The sequence below is a fragment of the Ceratosolen solmsi genome, unplaced genomic scaffold (genome assembly GCF_000503995.2).
Source record: "Ceratosolen solmsi marchali unplaced genomic scaffold, CerSol_1.0 scaffold14, whole genome shotgun sequence".
Taxonomy (NCBI): Eukaryota; Metazoa; Arthropoda; class Insecta; order Hymenoptera; family Agaonidae; genus Ceratosolen; species Ceratosolen solmsi.
This window is the reverse complement of record NW_011948420.1, coordinates 7,903,663-7,918,393: the sequence shown is the minus strand read 5'-3', so window position 1 is coordinate 7,918,393 and position 14,731 is coordinate 7,903,663. Positions and strand designations below refer to the sequence as shown.

At 36.8% G+C, this 14,731-nt stretch overlaps 2 protein-coding genes across 3 annotated transcripts; one reads left to right on the top strand and one right to left on the bottom strand.

Annotated features, from left to right (window-relative positions):
- Positions 1-388: 388 nt before the first annotated feature.
- On the top strand, positions 389-3,558 carry LOC105361039 (putative gamma-glutamylcyclotransferase CG2811). Its single transcript, XM_011498124.1, has 3 exons — positions 389-920; positions 1,987-2,136; positions 3,122-3,558. The coding sequence occupies exons 1-3, from the start codon at positions 711-713 to the stop codon at positions 3,308-3,310; spliced, it is 549 nt and encodes a 182-aa protein (XP_011496426.1). The 5' UTR covers positions 389-710; the 3' UTR covers positions 3,311-3,558.
- A 1,531-nt stretch (positions 3,559-5,089) lies between these two features.
- On the bottom strand, positions 5,090-7,817 carry LOC105361036 (protein CDV3 homolog). 2 transcript variants are annotated; one of them, XM_011498122.1, is made up of 4 exons: positions 7,279-7,817; positions 6,222-6,673; positions 6,134-6,146; positions 5,422-5,516 (listed from the first exon to the last, which is right to left on the bottom strand). In XM_011498122.1, exons 1-4 carry the CDS (start codon positions 7,456-7,458, stop codon positions 5,505-5,507), a joined length of 657 nt encoding a protein of 218 aa, XP_011496424.1. In that variant the 5' UTR covers positions 7,459-7,817; the 3' UTR covers positions 5,422-5,504. The 2 variants fall into 2 exon arrangements, with proteins under 2 accessions (XP_011496423.1, XP_011496424.1); XM_011498121.1 differs by lacking the exon at positions 6,134-6,146 and having other exon boundaries at positions 5,090-5,516.
- Between the last annotated feature and the right edge of the window lie 6,914 nt (positions 7,818-14,731).

Sequence of the window (14,731 nt, the reverse complement as noted above, 5' to 3'; positions counted from 1 at the left end):
TAAAAGATAATGCGATGATAATGAAAATGGCGAATAATCCACGTAAAGTCGAACGGCTGCGAATGAAAAATCGTTGAAGCAAATGTTGCGCGTAAATGTTAGCTCCTTGCGTCCTCTGGCGACAATAACCACACTTCCCCCGCTGATGCTCGTATATATTTCCTTAAATCGCTATCTTTTATAGCTCTGTTAGTTAAAGACTTATACTTGCTGCGTTCATTGTATCAGAAGAAGGATCGAATTGGATCGACTTTGATTTTCGTGACATTTTCACTTCACTATTCCACGTATGATGTAAAATAACATTTTAGAGTAGCGACACGATCGTGACTTTCGTTGCTTGGAAAAAAAAAAAGAAAAAAAAAACGAAAAAAAAAAAACGAAAAAAAAAAACAGTGTGGCACATTGACGTTAAGTGGCTTGTTAGATACAAAGTGTAATCCGCATGTATCACAGCACTACGTCGTTGCAGAATTATTATCTTATTTAAGATATCATATTGATGATCTCCGTTTAAGGCCTAATTATAATCAAAGTCACCTGTTTTTTAAACGCCAAGGACATTGGCGATAAAATTCGAATTGGCAATTACGCATCGGTCGACTTTAGTCGTAACCAGATTGTTCGCATCAGTATCAACAGTTAATAATTAAATTTTCTTAAGATTCTTCGAGGTTGGATAATAATTGTGAAACTGGTGCTCTCCAAATATGTACGAAAGTTTATTTAAAAGCCCCATGCAAAGGGTTTTTCTATATGGGACGTTAAAACGCGGTGAACCAAATCACAAGTTAATAACTAACGTCGAGAATGGTTATGCCAAATTTCTGGGACTTGGAAAGACAATAAGTAAGTATCCTTTAGTTATAGCCACGAGGTACAATATTCCGTTCACCTTGAAGAGGCCTGGAATTGGGAACGTAAGTGTCCAGTTTAAATTATTTAAAGTTTTCAAAGAATTCCTTCCCAAATAAGAAATTAAGTCGTTTATTAAAACATTGCAGCAAATATTCGATTTTTATACAATATTTATAATACTTCAGTTTATTTGAAAAACTAAATTTTGTTATTATTTTATGCGTAATTATCAGCGCGATAAAATCATATATTCCTAATAAATAATTATAATGATAATGCATTCATCAACAATTTAACATTCTTAACTAATTCATATAGGAATTGTACATATAATCTTTTTATATTTGAACAATTTCTGAAAACTGTTCTATTGAATATTTATTCGATAAAACTTTGTTAGACATATACAAGCTTGATTAAATAACATTAATTATAAAAATCGATTGCATAGAATTTTAATTTAATTACTCTATTATAAGGTAAAGAAATTTATATATAAGAGAGAGAGAGAGAGAGAGAGAAAGAAAGTTCCGTATTCATTACAAAATATTATTTTTTTAAATTAAATATAATACAATTTGTTTAACTTACTTTTAACGAACCATTAATAGTGAAATATTATTGAATAAGTTAGTAATGGATAAAGCCGTACTTTATAACGAAATATTATATTGAGTTTATGCTAGATAAAAAAAAGTAAATTACATTTTGAATTACGAAATCTTATAGATATATATATAAACAATTAAGATATTATTAATATATATATATATATATATTAGCTAATTCGCAATACTCGTGCATCTTTTTATATACTGCGCTTAACAAACAATAAAATTTATTGTGGATAGATTTTTATTTTATTTTCAATATCGTTTTTATATTAATTTAAAAAAAAAAAGAAAAATTAAATTATGCTTTCCGAAGACCTACCAAATATCCCTCAACATCACATCATTAACGTAAATAAGCAAATTGCCTAAATCGATAAATTATTTGTTAAAAGTAATTAATACGCTTATTCGAAACGGATATTTAAAAATCTTCAAAAATATTTATAATATATCCTTAATAAAGTAAACACGTTTGCAAATAAAATTAATCGACATAATATATTTATGTTTTTAGCAAATCATTGGTGAAGTTTATGATGTCGATTCGCAAATGCTGAAGAAACTGGACGATTTGGAAGAACATCCAAATTTTTATGTCCGAACGGAAGATAATGTCTTATTAGCGCCAGAAAGTGAAATTAAACGCGGAGAAAGTTTCGAAAGTGTATATAAATAATTATTAATATCTTAACGGGCTAATTGTTAAAGCGATCGTCAAAATTAATTTCATTTTCGAATTAAGTCGTGAGTTACGCCATGAGAACTTATGAGAAGTAGATTAAAAATCGATATTATTCTTAAATTTTTCATTCACAAGATATTCAAAATAATATAAAATTAAATTTATAAAAGAAAAATGTTTACAGACTCGATATAAATACATACAAAATGTTTTCAATTATTATTAAATACAAACAATGATCTTACATGGATTTGACATAATCAGGGGCTTTGAAAATTCGACGCCACCCTTTTCATTTGATACTTTATCAACGAATAAAAATTATATTACTGTTTCTCTCTATATATATTATCATGTCAAATACAAGGGATCATTATTTTTTGTATTAAAATTACGTGTTTTATTTTTGTTTTAATTTTATACTTATAATGAGCGTTTTCGCAGATGATTATTTATCGATTTAATTTGAATAGATAAAAGAAAAAGAAAAAGAAAAAAGAATCGGTAATCGAGATATGAATTTCTTTGTGCAGTCGCACTTCTTTCTTGCGTATAACATATTTTTATAACGTATTCGATCAAAAAATATCAATGAGTATTTCATAATTGTTTAAGAAACGAACCATAAATTTTGGTAGAAAACAATTTAGCTAATGTGAAAATTAAATTTTATCAATTCACTTGTAATAATATGGAGTATATATTTTTTATTTAAAATAACAAATAGCGAGTAATGAAAGGTCGATAAATTAAAATATAAAGTAAAGAAAATTTTTCACTATAATGGTAATAAAATAAAGGCGGTCACCAATACACTTATAATGAATTATTATTTCGATAATTCAATAATAATTTACGTATTTAGTTACTTATGCTCTTAGTACACGGGTAATAATAATAAAAAAAAAAAACAAAAAAAAAAAATTTCAATGTATCAATTGAATAAATGTTTCGTATATCTGTTTAGATCGGTGATGCGACTAAAGTCTGGATCTACATTCTTGCAAATTTTCGCGAATCTTTAATGGAACTTCCAATGTACTCATCGTATAGCAGCGAAGGCAGCCACGGATTAAAGTATCAGGAAAGGTATTTACGAGATCCATCTTACAATCATCGAGAAGAAGTAACATCATCTAATAATTGCAGCGCATGAAAATTTATCTACACGTTCGTACAAGTCATCAGAACCATCAACATTCTTTAAATTTATCAAAGTATAAATAGCTTTTATCATGTCAATCTCAATGCTAGCATTAACTTGTTCTTTTTCTTCTTTAATTTCAGTAATCACGAGTGGGCAAAGCCTGAGGATGTACTATAACATCTCAAATTATAAGGCAAACTACAGTTATATATTTATATATTATATACTATTGGGTTGTAAATAGATAATAAAAGTTTTCAAAATATTGATATTTGTTTTATGTCGTTTTTTTTTTTTTTTTTTTTTTTTTTTTTTTTTTATTAGTAGTAAGATCTTGAACTGTTGTCGTATGTACCACTTACGATTCACAAAACGCATACTTTTTTTTTAGATTTATCATTTACACTTTAACAATGTTTCTTTACTTTATTCGTGTTATATTCCTCCTCTCCAGCTTCAATGGCGCTAAAATTATGAACTTCGTTCGCTGTTGTTATATTAAACAAACAAAAAAAAAAAAAAAAAAAAAAAAAAAAAAAAAAAAAAAAAAAAAAAAAAAATACAAAAAAAACACATTCCTTTTCAACAGATAAATCTTTTTTTTCTTCTAATAATCTCTATTGTTGTTTAAAGAGCAACTTGATAGCTTGGTAATCACAAAATCATGTAAATACGTTACAGAGTGTGATAACGGATTGAGGAAGGAATCGGGAAAAAAAAAAAAAAAAAAAAATAATTTCTAAAACATTCACTAAGGAATACATATGACGAATGCATTGTCTAGTCAATAAAAAAACGAGAATGTGTTCTGGCTCTTCTTCATTGAATAACATTAACGTAATATTGAAGTTATATAGAATTGAGCAAAAAATAAAATAAAAAAAATAAAAAAAAAAAAAAAAAAAAATTAAAAACCCCGTTCACAAGTAAATGTACAGCAATTGATCATTTTAAAATTTGAAACAAGTACAATCGCACATATTCACTGCACACTTGACATTGTAAATAGTTTACTTTTTCTTTTTCTCGTCAATTTCATTTAACTTTATATAGTCCTTGAGTCCTAAGGAGGCACCGTACACACAATCTTTAAAACATTGAAATGCTCTTTAGGCAATTTTCAAATAAGCTTCCTACGGGAATTCTTGATAAATAATCACAACTTTCGATGTTTTACAAAAAAAAAAAAAATCATTCCATTTCTCAAATCAATAGCCTTTCTTTTAGTACTTTGATAATTTCATAATAACAAAGACAAATCTCATTTTTCATTAGTCTCTTCTCTTCCGTATCATCCTTCCTCTTCGATCAATTTTGTTTACGGTATTTAAAAAGAAAAAATGAAAAGCAAAAAAAAAAAAGAAAAGAACTCTAACCTAACAAACATAATTAAATAAGCATCAACAAAAGCATACACGCATTTATTTTCGCAAAATCGTCCTTTTGTAATATTCGTCAATAGTTCTTCAGCTTCTTCCTTGAAATAGTTTTACTCAATTTCTTTTCTTTTGACTTGCACACTGTTCGCGCTTACGGCACCGTTCCGAAGCCCAGCCCCGGAATGTCACTATTCCCTAAATGTTATAATAACAATAATGATAATAATCATAATAATCATCATCATCATCATCATCATCATTTTTAGGTGTATTTTATAATTATCTTAAGATTTGTTTTCAGTGATAGATGCAGCCATGCTGCTTCAGCGATATTAATCTTGTGTACAATAATTTATAAACAAAAACAGATTCATTTTATTATTATGTTTTTTTTTTTTTTTTTTTTTTGTCTACCTTATTTCGAAAGTCACGTCATATTATTGCGGCTTTCAATAATACTACCATATTAAATACAATTTTTTTTTTTTACCAATTCCAAAAACTTAAAAAACCATAGATAACGATTAAACAACGAACGTTTAAAACGAAAAGTGGTAAATAATAAATACGTATGCACAAACAGTAGTATGCATTATTAGCCTATAAAATTTGTTTTATGGCGCAACTGGGCCACGAAACGGAGCGAGGTGGTAACGTATATGTTTAATAATCGTCGACAGAAGAAAATTTGTCGTTTTCAGCTTTGATCTTGAGGTAGCGCACCATATTTATTTCCTAACGACAGTTTGGGAGCTTGAGATTGAACTTCGGGTGCACCGTATGTTCTGCTTCCTCCTCGATTACGTACTTCTTCAAAATTTCCTTCATCTCGTTTTCTGAAAGGAGATAGAATTTAAATAGGAGGATAAATTTTGCAAATAATATAAAAATTTAAGATGATTTTATGAGAAAAACAAAAAACAAAATTTGTCCAATTACTAATTTTATTTTATCGACAAACTACAATTTGTGCTCAAATACTTTAAGTAATAAGAATGACTATCGATCCGTTTATTTAGAAAGTTCAGATTAAACGATTTGATTTGATCGCATCGGTATCGTTCAAAATAAAATAAAACTACCATTAACTAAACGATTATAATAGGTACGGTTAACTATCGCCCCTTGATAAGAAATTACGAATAAAAAACCACATCAAAGCTATGATTTCCAAAGCAGTTTAACTAAATTTGCATAAAGCGAATCTATAATTAATCCTCGTGTAAGGAAATACAATTTCAATATTATTGAGAGCACATTGACCGACTAGGGTAATTAGAGAGAGAATTCGATGTTAAAAAAATAATGAAAAGATAAAAGAAATGTATAAGAAAAAAAAAAAAAAAATAAAAAAATAAAAAAAATAATGGAAAAAAAAAAGAAGAAAAAAATAAATAGGATAAAATAAAATAAGAATAAATTGATTGTAAAAATGTATAAATTATTGACTTACATTACATACAATGCTGAAAAAATGAAATATTAACAGAGTTTAATTTTCAAACGAACTATTATTATCCATTTCAATAAAGACTACTTACTTTCGACCCCATGCTCCACCAGTGTCATTTGATACCGATTGCTTCGAATTTAAGGTTGGGAAGTATTCCTCGCTATTAATGTCTGGAGCAATATTTTTGCCTCTCGGGCGACCGGAAGACATTGATCGTTCCACATTAAATTGCGGATTCCTTAGAGCCGGTGGCTTATAACTTTTCTTTGGAGCGGCTGCCGCCACCTCTGGTACAGCCTGGGGCTGTTCGACTTCCGGCTGTGGTGCCTCTGGCTCTGCCACCTGCGCATCCGCCTTCTTCCAAGGGCCGCCGCTGTTCTTATTGAAGTGCTCGGTGTACTCCCCATCCGAGTTCTTCTCCCCCATAACTTTATCATCTTCCACATCCGTATCAACGACTTCGTTCATAGTCAGATTTCCAATTTTCAATCCGGTGTAATCCTTCTTCTCCTCCTCGAAGACCTTCCACTCATCCTCCTCCTGAAAAGCCCCAAACATAAACAAACGATAATTTCATGCTGGCCATTCGTCGTCCAAAACGTGCATTTCACGTAACAGCTGCCATTCCGCAAACGTGCCTCCGAGACCGAAACATTCTTGCCCGATTACATAAGTCCCCGGCTTTCTCGAGCTGCTTCCCTCGCATTGGATCTACGTGCACTACTCCCTCGGCGGAGTGGTCGCTCGACATACGATGATCCTTACTCTTTCAATTTATTCGGACAATCATGTCTGGATATAGTAAGGATACGGTAGATAAATCGCGTGAGGTGAGGTGGGGGCCGAGGGGGCGAGACAGAGAGACGGAGAGAGTGAGTGAGAGAAGAGGACGAGAAAGACGAGGCCAAGAGAGAGAGAGAGAGAGAGAGAGATTGAGAGAGAGAGAGAGAGAGAGAGAGAGACGAAAGAGACGAGGCCAAGAGATGGATCGCAAGAGAGAAAGGGGAGGTCGGAGTGACGTTTACACGCATGCAAGCAAACATGGCAGCGGCATACTTTTCACGTGAAAAATAACGATGAGAAATGGTTAAAGAAGGGGAAGGCCCCGCGTGCCCGTCGATGAATCTCGTAGGCGCGGTGCTCACCTCGATTTGCTGATTGTCGTCGCCGCCCTCCGAGTTCTGGGACTTCTCCTTCTGCTTGGCCTTGTCCAACTTCTTACCCGTTTCCTCGAGCTTCTTGGCTATCTCATCGGTGGTCGTGAACTTCTTACCCTTCGCTTTCTTGCGATCCTTCTTCGCGAAGAAGTCGTCGAGGTCTGCCATACCGAGCTCGACGTCGATTTCGACTAGCCGTTTCCCTCGCTAAATAACGCACAAGGACCGCGAAGCGGCGGCAGCTCGTCGGCCTCCTGCGGTGACGACGAGCGACCCTTCCTCCTCCCCCTCTTCCTCCGCCACCGCCACCACCTCCTCCACCGCCTTCTCGCGCTCTCGCTCTCTATCTCGGCTGTCGCAGCGACTCGTGGTGCACGAGGGGCACGGGGTCGCGAGCTGCGGCGACGGCACGCACCGCAGATGTACGAGCGGACGGAGATGCGAGCGCGCGCAAGCACAAACTTACGAGATAGAGAGCGGTAAGTGGTGAGTGGTGAGTGGTGAGTGGTGAGTGGTGAGTGGTGAGCGGTGAGCGGTGAGCGGTGAGCGGTGAGCGGTGAGCGGTGAGCGGTGAGCGGTGAGCGGTGAGCGGTGAGCGGTGAGCGGTGAGCGGTGAGCGGTGAGCGGTGAGCGGTGAGCGGTGAGCGGTGAGCGGTGAGCGGTGAGCGGTGAGCGGTGAGCGGTGAGCGGTGAGCGGTGAGCGGTGAGCGGTGAGCGGTGAGCGGTGAGCGGTGAGCGGTGAGCGGTGAGTGGTGAGCGGTGAACGGAGAGAGGAGAGAGCGCGACGACGAGCGCCGCTGTTCCCCGGTGACTCCTTCGGCTCTTGTCGAAGAGCGCTTCTTTTCTCCTTTACTCCTACCCCTACGTTCTTCAAGAGCTCGTTCTAAGCGACGACAGGCAGCTCAGCTTCTTATTCTACGCGACGACGAGCCACCACATGGGTTCGTCGCCTTGGTTTTGGAACGGAAGTCTCGCTCGCACCGCCACGGCCGCCTCCTCTCCTTTTCTCCCCACGCGCGCCGCTCCAACGACACGCCGATGCCCAATAAACTCGCAGACGCGCAACTCGAACTCCAACTCCGTAGGAATTACGGTGTGGAAGGACAGCGGCCCGTGCCTGAGGCGCCTATACGGTCACACGACGCACCACCACCACAGCCCTCTCTCGTAGACGGTCATCACTCCGTCCCTCTCGCTCGCTCCCTCCCTCTCTGTAACTGTGCGTGCGCGCACCCGGAGGGAACAACCGACGCGCGACTACGAGAGTCGAAATTCGAGTATTCGAGTGCGCGCGCGCGCCATTTTGATTCTTCGCACAACAATATCTCTCGGCCAACTTTACATCCAATGTCATTCGCAATTGTCTGCCGCTCGTTAACTTAGCCAATAACCCGAATGTGTAAACCGCTCGTTATTGTTATTGATGGAGTTGGGATGAAAGGCGACGTGGCCAGAATATTAGAATAATTAGGCCTCTCACGTACACTCGCAACAGGCTACTTTTGACGCCATGCTCGCGCACGTCTTCTATAATTGCCATAAGCGTTTAAAATCTCCCGCGAATACTCTCAAGCCATGGATAAGATATTTCTTAGATTATTATCGAGGATCGTCGTTGTGGTCGCGGTCGTCCTCGTCGTCATTATTATTCTAATTATTATTATTATTATTAATTTCGCTGTCAATTATACCTCCGACAATTGTCATAAATATCCGAAATTATATTTTTATAGATTGAACATTGAGCGAGATAGGCTTCAAGGTTACTTTGATTTTATCTTCGATTATATTGGCATTTTCAAAAACATTAAGTCTCCTAAAATTATAAAATGGCACGAAAATATGTTGAATTTTGCAAATAATTTATAATTTAGAATTTTCGATGAATTGTAACGAGGATTCTTACGAATTCTTTAATGAATCTACTCCAAGACGATGGTATGTGAGTATTATGCAATTATAATTATGCGTGAAAAGAAAGACAAATAGAAAAAGCACGATAATAAATTAACGTGATTGATAGGATATTTCATAATTTTGTCCGTATAATATTAAACGGTGATCCGATTTTATTTAACTTTGAATTTTAATCGAAGCTACTCGCTCGACTTGAAGCACCAAGTGTCGCTATTTACATATTCATATATCCAAAAAATTTGCAGATTGCATCGAAAAAAGTTTTTTCTACTCAAACATTCGGTAATCTCAAGCGCGACGATCAGACGGCAAACAAAATTGCGTCTCAACATTATGCCAACAAATTTACACAGCATATGCTGAGAGAAATTAATCTGAAAATTAAATATTAATTGCAATTTCAAATGAATACACATGAATTATCCAAGAATAGATTGACTTGGAATGCCATAATGAATAAACTAACGATTCCCTCGTATCTAAAGGGAAATATTACAATTTCAATTACAAAACCGAGCAAGTTCGTTATAAAAGTGGCAATGCACCGTGTCAACATGTGCTTTGATAAATCTTGGAATATTTGGTCGGCTAACGGCAACACTACGAACTTTTGCCTTTCTCGCGTACACGAATAATGGCAAACAACTACATGGCAACTAAACTTTCGCATACGTAAGGTGTATTTGGATGCAAATAAAATTTGTATATTTTACTTGTGATTATAGTCGATGGTTGGGAACCGCGGCATTATAAAGGTTATAATTGTTATTTGGAAATAGCGCGCATATGGCGCAAGCCCACACCACCATCAAATACCATAGAATTATAATTTTCTATCTTGTATTTATTATATTTAGGCGGCATCGTATGTGGTATTATTTCAACATTAATGCTTTTAATACGTGAAAGATCACGATAGACGACATGTAGGATGCCGATGACGATAGTAGCCTCATGTGGCACATTGAAATTTTAGGTTAGCTTTGACGATGAAATTTAATCGAAAATCCAAGATTTGCGCGCTTGCGAGCATCGGTCTCCCGCTGCTCGATAATGAATATTCTATATGAAGGAAAAAAAAAGAATGAAAAAAAAAAAAAAAGTAGAAAAAAAACATTAACCCATGATTTCTTTTATCGAGTATATTGGCTTCGTAGTGATTGAGACAGTTGTGTCTCGTCGTCTTCTCTATCCATTAGAATAGTCATTTTGCCATAAATTGGCCATTGTCTTGCAACGTTTAACAAATATTTTTTAAAGCGAAAAAGGACCGCTCGAGACTATTCGTTCGAATACCGATCAACGGTAAGGAGAAGCTCGAGTGCAAGAACCAATGTGCATGTGTATGTCGTAACACATGCCTATTTACTTAAGACTTTTCAGAAGAAAAGGAAGAAAGGAGTGAGAGGGAGTGAGTGCGGCTGGAGGGGCGGGGGTGGGGATTTGGGTTTTGGGAGGGACTTTACGTAATAATTAGCGAAAAGTTGGTGCTAGATCGGGAATAACAACAGAGCGATAAAATAACGAAATGAAACGAAACGGCGATTGTCGCGCGGTCGGTGTCCTAGTCGGCCAACTATCGAGCAATCCCGCAAGTGGCAAAGCGCCGTCGTCGAGCATATATAAAGACACCACGACGATCATCGGATTGTCAAGGTTTTCTCATGAACCACCGCGGAGCCACAATCTGGGTCTCTGATGACTCTTTTATACGCTCTGAGGAAGGTCCCTGGATCTCGGGCAGAGAGTGCCGCAGCTTAACGGCTGTTACCTCACCGCCGTTGCTCGCATTATAGAGAGGGGAAGCTCCGGCTGATCTTTGCGGGCAGGCGCGTGTGTGTTGATCAAAGTAAAGTTATGTGGGTTTATTTATCGTTAATCCGATGCTTGAACTAAACAGGGCCTACACTGAGAAAACCTGACTTTTTTGTTGTTGTTTTTTTGTTCTTCGCATCTTTATTTTTTGTTCTTTATTTCTTTATTTCTCCCACCACCACTTACTATTTCACGAACGCGCTACATCCCTACTATGATGATAGGTGTCACATTACGTAAAATATAATGTTTTATGCATTCGCGACGAGCAGGACCATCTCATTTTTCCTTTTCCTTATTATGCTCGTTTCCTTTTAATTACAAACGATGTTCAAGTGCTGCTGCTGCTGCTGCTGCTGCTGCTGCTGCTGCTGCTACTACTTCACGTTACGTAGTATTGCGTTGTATTACTACTTATTAACGAACGTTATTGCGTCACATTGACTGGGGCTATATAAACAATATAGGTGAATGTTTTATTATAATACGATAAGATTCGCGATAAAATTAGGTAGATCGCTCGATGTTCGGCCAGAGATCGAAATCGAAATCGAAATCGAAATAAATTAAACGAGCTCGCTGTAGATAATTATTGCGCAACAAGAGCCGCGGGGTAGAGGTGAGGAGAGGAGAGAGAGATAGGGGGGGGGGGGATAGTATCGCGAACTTTAAAAATTTTCGACCTATGTTGAGTGTGTGCACGCGCACGGTCGCGAGCGATGAATAAGCCGCGAATAATGTAAAGACAAGAAGAATTTGTCAAAAACAATAAGAACGCGCCGACATAGTTGCGAGTTGTTAAGTCTTCCTTAACGGCTTCGTCTTCCCGCTCGGCCACTTCCGTTTATATATTCGTTGAGCTGTTCTGGCTCGATCGCTTCCTTTATTCCCTCCTAATTAATGGCGAAGCGACAATTTTGATCCTCGAGCTCATAGAAAGACACGGGACGCGAGAGCGGATGAGTGGCGAGTGGAGGAGTGGAGAAGGAAGAAAGGTCACTTGGAAGCTCCGCGGCACCATGGTGGCCGAAGCTCAAGACGAGACTTCGTCCAGGTAATTCGCGTTATGACGCCAAACAAAGTTGAAAATAAGATATTTCGTATGAATGACTCGGCTGTGTAGGACTTGCCAAAAGGACGTTGCGCCAGGTGATTAAATCCAATATATTAATCGTTCAAGTCGCCCGCGCCTTACACAATCGAGCCAAAAGCTTCGCATTTATCGTTTGTTAATATTCAGCGGAATTATAAATAATTATGAAAGCGGAATGGCAAGTTTTTTTAAGCTCGCGGCACCGTTACTTTGTCTTGCGACGTTGAGAGGTAAAAGCAAAGGGACAGACAAAAGTAAATTAGTACGTTTCAGAATGAAATATACGGTATGATTGACGCGTCTCTCTCTCTCTCTCTCTCTCTCTCTCTCACCCCACATATTGGCATTTATGAGAATAAATCGAAAATTTTAATCCAAACGTTAGCATAGATTTATCAATTTTCACTTTTAATACTTTTCATTGCACGTTAGGTACGTGAAGCGCGTGCGCCTTATTACGAAAATAAATGAGTATTTCGTGGGTAAGGCAGGTACATTATTAGACTGTTTTATTACTTCCAACATATACATATATAGTAATTACAGCTTTCAATATGAAATATGAAATTTAATATGAAATTGAAAATACATTTTCACGTTTTCCATAATTTTATGAGCAAAACACGTTTATTAGAAAGACAAAAGCTATTTTGAAAAATCACTCTCATTCCATGTGACCCTGAATACGTTTCTCTGAAAATATTCTTTCAAATTATCATCATAAATTACGATTATCCACGATTCGTTGAATTAATTTTATTGTCAGTTCAAATTAAATCAGCATGTCGTTTATTGTGCAGAGACTCGTTACGACTTCATTAAATATTGGACTTTTACTGGAAAACGTATCGTTTCTACCTTATAAATTAGCTCTCAGTGGAATAATAGTATATTCCTTATGTAGTGCTAATCTCTCTCTCTCTCTCTCTCTCTCTCTATATATATATATATATATATATATATATATATATATATTTATACACAATTTATTTGAAAGTGCTTTTGAAAATACAAACAAAATAAATATATAAATAAATAAAAATAATGAAATTGATGGAAAGATGAAAAATAAAAGTACTTGAAATATGTTTTCTATTGTTGTTCTTACCCTTACTAAAGTGACTAATGAGTATTAACAAATTCTTCAATTTTCAAGTTCAAATAATTTTCAAACATTTATCTGGAATATGTTTTTTAACCTTAATGATGTGCGCGCAATATTTTCTATCGAATTATATTAGATGTCTCGAGTTATTTTTAAACATTTAATATCAAGTAATTCATTGTTTGGCACACATTTATTCACTCGCGTTCGTTTAATAAGCAAAAATAGCTGGCGTTTAATGTTGTCGTTAAAAAATGAGAGTGAGAGAGAGAGAGAGAGAGAGAGAGAGAGAGCGAGAGAGGAGTAGATTATGAACTTAAAAAGTCTTTATTTAATTAAATATAAATAACGATAATTTTGTATTTCATGTGTACAGCAAATTTGCACAATTATATTCGTATGTATGCATCATGTATATTCGGATGCTTGCACGCGCACACGGTAAACAATGTTTATGCGCGTCATTATGATTTACTGAACTTATGCCAAAAAAAAGTAAAAATGGTTTTTGGACACTTGAAATGCAAAAGGCAAATTTGATACAATTGTTTATCGATTTTTTTTTTATGAAAATTTTTTGCTCCCTATTCCAGGAATATGGAATTCAGTACTCTTTACATCTGTCAAATATATAAGTATAGAAAGACGCTTGAGAGCTTAAGTTTATTCCTCCATTCACGTAACATCCGAGCAACCTGTTGTTTTACATTAATAAATTCGAACGGTTATTGGTAACACTGGAATTGCCAAATTCTAAACGAACTTATGAAAAATCGCTCATCTTCCTTCATTTATCGCGATTAGCACGTATTACCGTTATTTCCCCTTTCATATACATAATTAACATGATAAATCCAATTTGCCAGGACGACGAATGCACGTGAAAATACTCTCTGTTTTATTATGGAAAAGCAGACAAAATAAAGATCTCGACGTTTGTTCAGCAAAAAATCGAAAGCATAGAGAAGCGTCGTTCGTTTCCCCATCCCCGATTACAATCAATCAATTCGAACAATTTCGAAATTTTCACATACTCCCCGTCGATCGTCTATCTATGGTTCTATGGGCAACGACGCGACGAGATCGATATCCACCATTGCAACGTTTGATTAATCGACAGGTTAACTACTCAACGGATAGTTGCACCAGGAGAGGAGGCTCGTAAAAACGGATGGGATATCGGTCGTCGATCTTGACCATTGTCCCTTCCCCTGCGAGGTTAAAACTCATTGTTAGTCTAGGGTGGAAGGAATGGCTAATGCTGGCCGTCCTCCAGGTTCGTTCCAAATCACTACTTCCTAGACAGAATTTGCGAGCGACGCTCTAAATTCGAAGCTTGGCGCGGCCGAGTCTCCTCGACGTTGCGTGAGATGGCGCAATCGTCGCACGTCGCTCGGTATGCGCGTTAGGCAGTCGGTCGGTCGGTCGGGGGGTCGGGGCCGTGATTGTATGATGGAGCGACGAAGGGTGGGGGGGGGGGGGCTGACTAGGGGAGGGGGGGGGACGAGGGG